Source organism: Brassica oleracea, chromosome C6, assembly GCF_000695525.1.
Source record: "Brassica oleracea var. oleracea cultivar TO1000 chromosome C6, BOL, whole genome shotgun sequence".
Classification (NCBI taxonomy): Eukaryota; Viridiplantae; Streptophyta; class Magnoliopsida; order Brassicales; family Brassicaceae; genus Brassica; species Brassica oleracea.
In genome coordinates, this window is record NC_027753.1 from 20845824 (window position 1) to 20858246 (window position 12423).

At 31.5% G+C, this 12423-nt stretch overlaps 1 protein-coding gene across 1 annotated transcript; it reads right to left on the reverse strand.

Annotated features, from left to right (window-relative positions):
• Positions 1 to 3261: 3261 nt before the first annotated feature.
• On the reverse strand, positions 3262 to 5511 carry LOC106300854 (protein STRICTOSIDINE SYNTHASE-LIKE 9-like; the record flags this gene model as incomplete). Its single annotated transcript, XM_013737108.1, is given in 3 exon segments — positions 3262 to 3917; positions 4258 to 4512; positions 4980 to 5511. Coding segments are annotated over 3 exon segments (1113 nt in total). The 3' UTR covers positions 3262 to 3343.
• Positions 5512 to 12423: the final 6912 nt, after the last annotated feature.

Below are 12423 nucleotides of genomic sequence, written 5' to 3' on the forward strand. Positions count from 1 at the left end.
ATATCTTTGTTGGAGACCCAGATGGCGGCTCAACAGGCGGGCTATGAGGCACAGAGGAGGCTGAACCAGCAAATGATGGAGATGATGCAGAGGATGTACCCGAACGAGGTGTTCCCGAGCGTGCAAGACCCATAGTTTTTTTTTTTTCAAAAACTCGGAATGTTTTCTTTTTATTTGTACAATTTGAATATTATCTAATATGTTTTCAATTTTAATTTTAATTTTATATTTTCGAATTTAAATTTCAAAATTTTAATTTTTTTTGAAATTCCGAGGAAATGAACCCTCGGAAATTTTCGACGAACATTTCCTCGGAATATACCGAGGGACTCCTTCCTCGGAATATACCGAGGGACCCGTTCCTCGGAATTTTCCGAGGGCTCCGTTCCTCGGAAATTCCCGATGAAAATTCCGAGGAACATTTCGTCGGAACTTCCGAGGATTGGACCATCGGAAAGTCCATCGAAATATCCCGAGGAATTTTTCCCTCGGTATATTCCGAGGACCTTTCCGACGAACTGGTGGTCCTCGGAGTTTCCTTGGAAATTCATTTCCTCGGAATTCCGTCGGAAATTTCCGAGGGATTTCCGAGAAAAAATGAATTTCCGAGGAGTTATTTCCGAGGATTTGTTTCGTCGGTATGTCGTCGGAATAACGTTATTCCGATGACATACCGACGATTTTTTCCCTCGGTATGCTGCTGTTTTCTTGTAGTGACGACACTCTTCTTACGACCCAAGAAGAGCCGGTTCTTAGACCAACTAATTGAACCACATGAGACGAAAGCATTGTACACCATTGATGATAAACAAAAACCAAGTTACATATTTGATCTTAGCATTGGTCTCTTTAGAGTAAGAGTGGAGCACGGGACCAACACTTCTCATCTTTCGGTGCATTCTTGGTTAGATTCATCGCTCCTAACCTAAACACAGAACAGCTCCGTAGTGAAAGGCGGGTCGAAACAAAATTACTTTGAAGTGCGAGGATGGTAATGAAACCGTAGGACTAAGGAGATTTAGTCGGCTCCGACAAAGTTCCAGCCTATTAGTCTCCATATTGTGTGATTTCAGCTCGTGGACTAACATGACCTCGTCTAGAAGGCGCATTTCGACCAAAAACTCCTTCCCTCCAGCCAGCACCACCCCGACCCTAAGCCATGAGCCAAACGAGACTGTCCGGAATGAAAGTCGGGCTTTGATATCGGTTAGCGGCACAAGGGCTCCTTCTCGTTTTATCTACCATTTAAGTCCCGTTTTTTTTTTTAATTCTAGTTATCGCCACATATTTTTTCCTCTTATGGTGCTTCTCAAGTTTATTAGGGGGTCTTATAAATCCTTTAGGGGAGCTCCCTACATTCCTTGTTCAAATAATCATTGCAACCAATAAACATTTTCAAGCATATGTCGAGAATCAATCTAGTCAATTTTCAAGCATAAATATGTAGTTTTCGCCGACATACAAAAGAGAAAAATGAAAGGAAAAAATCATAATTAAGGTTAGAAAAGAAAAGGTTCAAGGAAAAAGTCAACATGACATGAATAATGATTTTAGTATTAAAGAATTTAGACATAGTTTATTATTAAGTCTCACTAACCTAGATTTTAATTTTAATCCGCCAACTTTAAAAATTTGTTTTTTGAATAGTATTGTTGTGCTATTGTTTGCCCGGAGACTATGTCAACCCAGACATAGAACTGTATTTTTGACAGTGTTGATACAATCGTTAGAAGTCATTCATCTGTCTTGTTAGAAATAGAAATTATATCAAACTCTCAAATAAAGATTCAATGGAGCGATTGCATGTCCAGAAGAATCTATAGCTTTTTTAACGAAAAAGCAATAAAATTTAGTTATATGAATAGATAAACGATTTTCTTTAAAATGTTCTTTGTATTTGCAATTTTTAAATTTAAATTTAAACTAATGCCACGTGTCTAGTTCTGATTCACCAGTGATTTGTGAATTAATATATAAAAGATAAGTACATGTGTATGATTTGTCAAATGACCATACGATCGAACAGACAAAAAATACACTAGGCCTCTCAAATAATTGAACACAACATACTGGGTCTTCTCTGTTTGTAGTTAGTCCACTCTTTTTTGGCATTTTGTTAGTGTTTTACCGAAACCTTTTTTTTTGTCGACAACCGAAACCATTCAAGCACATAGCTTTCTTTGAAAGCTGAGAAAGATGATTTTATCCGTAGGACCCTTGTTTTCTTTTTTCCAGAAAGCTATATAAAATCTGCTATTTTATTTAGGGGCAAGTTGGCCATAAAAGCTAATCGAATGCAAATCAAAATCGAAGTCATTTTTTCAAAGTAACACTCTTTCTTTCCACCACAAAAGTTGCAAAGGTTTGAAATCAATACCGACATGATAATGCAGTCGGTGCCGAAATCAATTATATTATTGTTTTTTATAAACTCTGTTATAGACTAACTAGTTGTTCGTTCTTATTAGAAATCTTACCATAGTTTACTATAGGTTTTGATCCAAATCCCCTGTTTATTCTTTTTTTTTTTTTTTTCCATTGATACTTTTTTGGTTGTTTTGAATTGGCACCATCCTTTTAGCAAAAAACGTCATACAAAAAAATGTAAAATGGCTATGTTGTATCGCTGTGACTTGCAATCTGCGATTTACGTTCTACAAGTTGCTACTACTCACAGCTTAATGCTTGTCTTGTTATCGAGCGACTGATCGTGTGATTAAGTCATGGGTTGTAAATTATAGGTTGTGTTCGTTATGATCGCACGACCAATCATAAATTACAATTTTAAATCACCGAAAAATGAGATTACAAATTTAAAAATTTTGCAACCTACAGTTCGTAAGAACCTGTGAAATAAAATGAATAATATTTGCTTGCATATCTCAGTTAAGGTTGCAAGTCGCATAAATCATAAATCGGTGATAACAAATGAATAATATTTGGTCGATGATCGTGTCTATAAATCATACCAATACGCAAACGAACATGACCAACAATTAAAAGCACAAAACTATGAATGTCTAAGACCATCATTAGTGAAAAATATTTAAACCAAAATCTCTCAAATGTATATATATTTTAATTGGATATTTTGAAGTCATTAAAAATCCATCTCAAAGTCTAGTTTTGAAATGTCTACAATAAAATATGAATATTTATATATACATTTGAGAGATTTTATTAAGGTAAAATCTCTATTTACGATGTTCCCACTTACTGTAGAAATTAATATTCAATATTTATTAAGAAAATAACATAATAGATTTGAAGGTAAACTGGATGTAAATACTCTAGAAACACAAGAGACATTTATTAATACATGACGTACAACAAACGGAATAACTCACTTGCGATCAAGAACCCATACAGCAGGCTTGAAAACGGACGAGAGCCATAGCTTTCCGTCATCTCTCTCATAAACCTCACTTACATACTGCATAGTCTCCCCTTCTTTGTCCTCAAGGATCTCAAGTATCTCCCCTGTCTCTCCCGAGATTTTCACGGCCACACCATGCGGCTTAAAACTGTTCATTAACCCAATCAGAAACTCCAACTTCACCGTCTTTTCAACCAGCTTCCCTAACCACTGATTATTCACGATCAACCTTCCTATCAAATTTTTCTTACAATGTATGCCAAGCCAAAAATCTCCCGTCGGTGTCAGACGGATGTTGTCGGGGTAACCCGGAACCTTGGCAAAGATGTCACGGGTCCCGGCTTTAGGACCTTTAATCCAATATCGATGGACAAGGCCTGTGGAAGACTCACACGAGATTACAAAAGACCTGTCTTTGTTTAGAGCCAAACCATTGTTACAACGGAGATTGTCCATGACAACTTTGGCCTCTTTTGTCTTCTTATTGTATCTGATCACTCTTCCCGACCGCTCACCGTTGAAAACCACGTAAAATACATCCCTTACCGACAAAAATCCCGTTAGAGTTATTTTGTTTCAAATGCTAGTTTCTTAAAAACATGTTTTGAATGGTATAATATGTGTTTCATTTGAAAAAAAACACACTATAAAACACTAAACGCGCAAACAAACTATGGACAGAGCCAAATCTGAAATTAAGAGCATAAACATCTTTATAAGTTAATTTTAATAAATAAAATACCTACAATTGAGATAACTATTTTTTAAAAATATTTGGGAATCAAAACGGATATCCAGGACCGGATCTGATTATGGAATACTTAATTCACAAAAGGGAAACCGTAAGTGCATAATAAATCAGTTTCAAGATTGAAACATACCTGAAATGATACTTGTCACTACTGTCATTGAAGTATAAGTCATCTTCCTCTTCATCAATATCCATCTGGTTCGCAAACATTACTTTGCGACCTTCAGCCTGGTCCACTACCAACTCAGCCAAGCCTCCCTCTGGCCCGACCTTCATGACCCCAAGGTAACCATCACAGATGTACAAATCCCCTGTTTTCTTCTCGAAAGTGAGTCCTAATGGCCTTCCACAAGTAGGCACTACTCCATGGCGTGAACAGTTCCCTCTACGAACAAAAAGTAGAGAAACATGAAAAACTTCCAATACGAGATGGTAGATAGAACACACAAAGATTAATATTTTAGAATTTACACATAGACATTAATATAAAATTTTATTTATTATTTTAATTTAGCTTTTAATTAATTTCATTTTTTTTACTTATTCGATCACTCATATTTTCACACTGTAATTTATAATTTAAAATATAATAAAATTAATTAATTAAAATATTAACAATCCAAACTCTCAAATATTTGCACACTTGAATATTAGATCGATCCCTAAAATATAATTATAAAATCCCATCTGAATCACCCTAAAAGTCAGACAACAACAGATCCAAATTCATTGAAAGACAATAACAAATAATTAAAGAAAAAGGTTTTCCCTCAAATTAGTTGATTACTTTTAGTTAAGCTTGTGTCGGTTTGTTCTAATAAACTTTGTAATATTACTAAGAAAATTTAAAACCTGTGTGGGGATGTGTGTGCGAACTCAACCCAACCAAGATCATCGCCGCGCCACTTGAGAATACGGCCGTCCACGACCGCAGCATAAGGACCTCCTCCTTGTGGATCCCACTCAATGCTCTCTGGTCCATCAACAGGAAGTGGTATGGTCTTACCCATCGGCAATACATTTTTAGCGCCCTCTAGATTGTACGGCGTAATTAGGGTCTGATACGAAATTACGGCCAAAACGGCAAAAACAGCCGGAACGGCGGCCCAAGTTGGAACTCTCTCACTAATCGGCATTATTCACTGAAGAATATGTTGGTTGAAGAGAGACGTGTGTAACACAATAACACTAGCTGTTGTTAGCGTAGTTGATTACTTTAACAATAATTATATAACATCAGGAATAGGCCAGAGTCTAGATATTTCTTTCTTTGAGTGGTTGCAGATATATACACGTTTCTGCCATTTCTGTTGAAGTGCCAGCTGTTTGATATAAGTATCGTGAATGAATAACATGTGTGGAATCAATGAAAGAGACGATGATGTGTTTAGGTAAGACTGACACTTCCTTTCGTCTCCTCAGACTATGTACAATGGTCAGAATTTTTGACATCCTGAACTACACTTTTTACATTTTATATCATCTGCTCATTCTTTCGCATCATAATTTTTTACTTCGCATCATAATTCAACAACCTTTTAATTTTTTCTACTTACAATAATTTTGTTTAATAAAATTCAACACCTTACCCCACTATTTTTATTTCATATTTTCATCTTTTTTTATTGTTAATAATATATTATAATATTAAACTTGAAAAATTTTAAAATATTTTAATATTTACATTTTAAAATAATAAATAACATTGAAAAATAATATCATTGATTATAATTAAGTTTATAACAAAAGTTACATAGTTTTAAATACTTTTAATTTATTTTGTATTTATATTCATATTTTTAACTATTTTTATACAATACAAAATTAAAGTTGTTAAAAAATTGTTATTGGAATTTATTTAACAAAAAAAATTTTAAAACACCAAATGAATGAGATTAATCTCTATTTATAAATATATGTCCAAATAAAATGAAACAAATTTCTATTAAAGAGTATGCAAAATGATGAAATTTTATGATTAAAATATAAATATAAAATTAATTTACTATGAAGTAAATGATATCAAATAATGGAGGTGGAAAAAACAAAATAAGTTATTTGGTATCAATTATCACTAGAAAGGTCGAATATATTTTAACTTTTTATTGTTGTGGTCAGTACAAAGAACAGTAAAATCTCCATATTTATGCTAAAATTAGTTTTTCTATTCAATTTATTGACTTCATGTAGTTTTTTAGTTTATGGATAGATAATATAGGTTGCTCAAAAAAAAGGATAGATAATAAATATTATTTTGTATTGGCGTTGTAAAAACTGTTTTGTTGGGAGAGAACTGAGTGACCAAATTCTTTTCGACTACCTTCTGGACCCACTTTCAAACCAAAACGGAAGAGATATATTTACTTTTTTTTATTATTAACATGAGTATTCTAGTCCATGGAGAGGCCCATACTAATCTCTAAGGGGAGGTGCAGTCCACGGATAAATTCTATCTCCGGGTATTTAAATGGGCCCTAAAACATAGGTTCATATCCGTGTTAGGTGATCAGGATAATTATGACTTAGTTTAGTGCAGCAGGTGAAGAGATATATTTACTTTCACATTTTAATATAAGAGTATCTCCCATATAAAATTTCATATTTTTCTTTAAAATTGAGTAATTCTGTAATAAAATATGATTTGTTCCAGTTCTATTCTATTTTAAAATGGAAAAATGAATAATGAACAGAAAATAAATGGAATATTATATATATGGAGTACATTCTCTTTTTAGTCCATTATGCAATGAAAAATGGTGGAGTTAGAGTTGGAGCGTTTTTACATAAAAGTTAGTATTTAACTTATAGTATTTTAATCAATTTCTAAAAAGTAAAAGAAATGTTGGAGCAGATTTGATTTTTACTTTTTATTTTATAAATTGTTTAATGATTTTTGTAAAACACATAAGTTATTTGAATATTTTTATATTCCTACGAACCTATCCGGACTGGAAGGATCCGATTCGAACCCCGTCCGGAAATTTATAATATGTGAATAGAGTACAATTTTAAAACTCAAAAAATTGATTCGTACTTGAATGGGTACATGGATTCCCTTATCTAACTGATTCTATAAACAAATAAGAATTTTTTTATTAACCGGTGTGAATTCTTGTCACGAATGAATCAATTTCATTCAAACCTATAAAATTATTATGGTTAACAAGTAAAATAATTGATGTTGAATTACTATAGTAAATATAATTAGTGAAGTAGTTAGGAACACTTCAAAAAGGAAAATGTGATAGAATACTTAAAAATATGTAAATTTTGGGGTGTGATTGGTTGGTGTTGTGGCTTTAGGTTTTATGCTTTAGAAATTATGTTGTGAGTATTTTGGATGTGGCTTTAATTTGTTTTGCTATAGAAATATTTCCAAAGACATTGAAATCACTAAATAAAAGCCGTAGAAAATAGATTTATATGGTTAAGATATTTTATTTTCTAATTTTTCTGTTGTAGATTCATTTTTTAAGTTAAAGCATGATTACATTACAAATTAGCTTTAGAAATAAAACTGGTTGTCCACAGCATCTAGAGTTCTTGTCAATCAACCCCTTTATTTTATATTTTGTAATAAATGATGTCGAAATAACTAAAATAAACAATAAATGAAGTGATTAAAATTAGTTAAAAAAATGAATGAAAATCTGTAAGAAACCACTTAAAAATAAACAAGTGTTATTTTGTACTTAAATTTTAATAGAATAGATTAGAGATTGATATGCACGCCCGTGAGGATTTAGTTTTTACCTCTTTATAAATTGTTTACTGACATTTTAAAACATATAGTTTATTTAGATATTTTTAGGTTCATACAAACTTAACCGGACCCGGAAGAACCCAAATCGAATCCTCTCCAAAATTTTATAATACTCGAACATAGTTTAGTTTTAAAATCCAAAAACCTGATACCAGTAAAAATTGATTTGTATCTGAATCTATACTTGAATGTCAATGTCTAACTAATTATGTTAACAAATAAAAATAATTTTGTTAACCAGTTTGAATTCTTGTCACTAATGGTGTGATTTCATTTAAACATGTGAAATTATTATGTTTAATACGTAAAATAAATAACAACGAATTATAATGGTAAATACAATTAATAAAGTTGTTTTGAAGAGTGAAAAAAAGAATGTAAAAAAAATATAATAAAATAATTGAATAAAAACAATATAATGAACCGGTTAGAATTAGTATATAAAAAGAAGAAAATATGTAAAAATCTACCTAAAAAGGCTAGCATTATTTTGTACTTGAGTATTGATAGAGTAGAAACTTCGAATTCGACAAGTAAAGATGAAAACTCAACTCATATTTGGTTTCACAATGAAAATACATATCATGGGCGTAACTCCACAAATAATCCTCCTTATTTCGGACTGTCCATAATTCAGACTAAACAATTTGACCTAAAAACTTAAGATTGTAATTTTAGAACTTTTAATGTAGCATTAAGATTGTAAATTTTGAGAACCTTACTATTTTGCTGATAAACCTTTTAAAATTAAAATGTTAAGGTTGCAAATAATTTATTTTTTTGTAGAGAACATAAGAGAAAACTTTTGTAGTTATTAGAAAATGTATTAGACCTTGATTAGAAGAAATTTGAAAAATTGTCAAAAATACTACATTCATAATACCATTTTTCATGTTTACATTAACCACTTTTACTCTCACTTTTAACGAAGAGTAAAAGACATTTATAGTCCTAGGGTTAATTAATCTAGACTTAGGGTTTAGATTTGAGGGGTGGGATATGGTTTTTAGAATGCGAAATTTAGGATTCTAATAAATATATAAAAATATAAAAATAGTTTCAACATTAAAATTTTATATTTTCAAAAAGAAATTTTGAAAAAATTAAAATTTTGAAAAAAATTCAAAAGAAAAGTTTATAAAATATTTCGAATTTAAAAAGTATAATTCGAAAACATACAAAAAATTATTATTTTTTATTTTTTATTTATTTAAATAATTCTTATATATATATATATATATATATATATAAAACAAGGGTATAAGAGTCTTTTGCCACTTAATGAAGAAGTTATTTTTGAAAATGTCCTTTTAGTGAAGGTAAATATGAATAATGGTACAATGAAAATAGTAAACATGAAATTTTCCCAATAAATTTAATGATATCAAACATGACAATAAAATCTAGGGAAATTGTCAAAAATACCATTTTCAAAGTATCACTTTTCATGTTTACATTAACCACTTTTACCCTCATCTTTAATAAAAGGTAAAAGACATTTATAACCTTTTGATTACCTTTGACAAAAAAAAACATAAGGTTAACTAATCTAAACTTAAAACATCAACACTAAACCCTAAATCATCAACTCTAAACCCTAAACCCCGAAACATCAACTCTAAACCCTAAACCCTAACACTTCAAAATCTAAACCATAAAACATCAACTCTAAACCCTAAACGTAAACCCTAAACCCTAAATCTAAACTTAAAACATCAACTTTAAACCCTAAATCATCAACTCTAAACCCTAAACCCCGAAACATCAACTCTAAACCCTAAACGCTAAACCTTCAAATCAAAACCCTAAAACATCAACTCTAAATCTTAAACGTAAACCCTAAACCCTAAACCTTATATTTTTTTGAAATTCGAACTCTAAACACTAAAACCTTAAACCTTAAAATCTAAACCCTAAAACATCAACTCTAAACCCTAAACGCTAAACCTTCAAATCAAAACCCTAAAACATCAACTCTAAATCTTAAACGTAAACCCTAAACCCTAAACCTTATATTTTTTTGAAATTCGAACTCTAAACACTAAAACCTTAAACCTTAAAATCTAAACCCTAAAACATCAACTCTAAACCCTAAACATAAACCCTAAACCCTAAATCTTCAAATCTAAACCCTAAAGCATCAACTCTAGGGTTTTAGGGTTTAGGGTTTAGGATTTAGGGTTTAGGGTTTAGAGTCGAAGGTTTAGGGTTTAGGGATTAGAGTTGATATTTTAGGGCTTAGGGTTAATTTTTTAAGGTTTAGGGTTTAGAGTTTACTTTTTAGGGTTTAGGGTTTAGTGTTGATAGTTTAGGGTTTAGTATTGTTGGGTTATGGTTTAGAGTTAAAGTTTAGGGGTTAGGGTTTAGAGTTGATGTTTTAGGGTTTAGAGTTGAAAATTTAGGGTTTAGGGTTTAGAGTTGATGTTTTAGGGTTTAGAGTTGAAAATTTAGGGTTTAGGGTTTAGAGTTGATGTTTCGGGCTTTAGGGTTTAGAGTTGATGTTTCAGGGTTTAGGGTTTATTTCAAAAAAAAAAAGTTTTAAGATTGATGGTTTAGGGTTTAGGGTTCATATTTAAAAAAAAATAGCGTTTAGGATTGATAGTTTAGGATTTAGAATTGAGTTTTAGAGTTTAAGGTTTGAATTTTGAAATAGTATAATTCAGAAAAAAATTAAAAAAATTATTTTTTATTTTTTTAGATTTTTATTTATTTAAATAGTTTTTTATTATATATATAAAAAACATGGGCATAAGAGTATTTTGCCACTTAATGAATAAGGTATTTTTAAAAATGTTTCTTTAGTGATGGTAAAAATAAAAAATTGTAGCATGAAAGTGGTAAACATGTAATTTCCTCTAGAATCTACAACATTTCAGTCAAAATCCTAAATTTTGAAATGATAAAATATAATGTACTGAGAAAAAATAATTATAATGAAGAAAATTAAAATACAAATAACAAAATAAAATAAAAATATTGAATCATGCATCTACCAGTTATTTATATGAATCTGTTATTCATTTTTCATATATATATATATATTATCTAATCATAGAATAGTGTTATTGTCTTTTTCTTCTCCACATACAAACACTAAAAAAATCAGCCATCAAAGTTATTTTATTTTCTTGAGATTTTTATACACTGTAGGTTAAGCTCGCTATCTTGGTTTCATAGTGTGTATTGGACTAGTATGCATTGGACGCTAGTGGTTGTACATGTAACAATTTTAACATTTACTAGATTTTGATATTCGCTTCAGAAATATTAGTTTTTTGGATTATAAATAAAATTTGATATGAATTAGTATTTTGGAGCTGTTTTACATTGTTATACAAAGTCGTATTATATCGAAATAGAGAATTTGTTTAAAATTGTATAATTTATTAATTAGTTTATTTGATATTTTGTATGCAAAATCTCTCTGAGATTTTGTATAATGTAACTCTCTGAGATTTTGAGATTTGATATGTTAAATTTTTTAAAATTTATTAATTAGTTTACTTGATATTTTATATATCTCTCACGTTTGGGCATTTAATCCAGATCCAAAAAAAAGAACTAAAACTGACCCAAAAATATAGATTTGATTTGGATCCGGGTCTAAGGCAAAGTACCTATTGGATATTTTTCAAACTTGCAGGTCTCAGTTCGGATCTGGATCCTACCAAAAACCGGATCGAGTACCAAAAGTTCCTGAAATGTTTTGTGTATATTAGGTATATTTGGGCATTTCATCTATGTTTTAGGCTAACACCATTTTTGGGTTTTCGGTTATAGTTTCGAGCTTTTGGTAAAATTTAATTTTTTTAAAATATATTTTAAAAATGTGTTTCACCCAAAGGTTTCTTCATATCCTTGTAGTTCCAGAGATTAGTCATGTACTATGTAAGCAAATGATTTTCCCTCGATCCAATCCCAAAGCTTTTGGTTCGTGAAGAACAAATCGAGCGATTGGGCGAGAGATGTGTTGCTCGATCAGGTCCCTCGGTTCGTGATGAGAAACATGGCCCACACGACGGAGAAGACATGGCAGTGGTTGTTCCAGAGAGAGGAGAGAACGATGGTGAAGTGACAAAGGAGACAACACGGACACGAGGAAGCATGAGAGGTCCAGACGGCGGAGCTGTGGTCGGGATTGACGGAGTGGTAACGAAGGAGATACGACGGAAACGAGCAGTGGAGCAGTGACAAGAAGCTCTGGTGATCCCGTGGTCCGGTGGAGGCGTGATACACTAAAAATGAATCCTTGCTACTGTCAAGTTAACAGTGGTGATTGTAATATTTGAGATTCAATCCAGAGGACCAGTTTACTCTTTACTCTTATGAGTTCAATATTAAGCTGGGAAACAAGTGAGGTTTTTAAATCAATGGTGACGCAAGTAATTAGAATACGTAGAGATTCAAATTCGATTTAAATGAAAGTCGGCTTAGGGTTGTTCATCGGGTGTCAATGCGGAACCAAACAACTATTCAAGTGCAATGAGGTGCAGTCTAGAACTCGGATCACTCGGCTAGAACAATCCACTATCG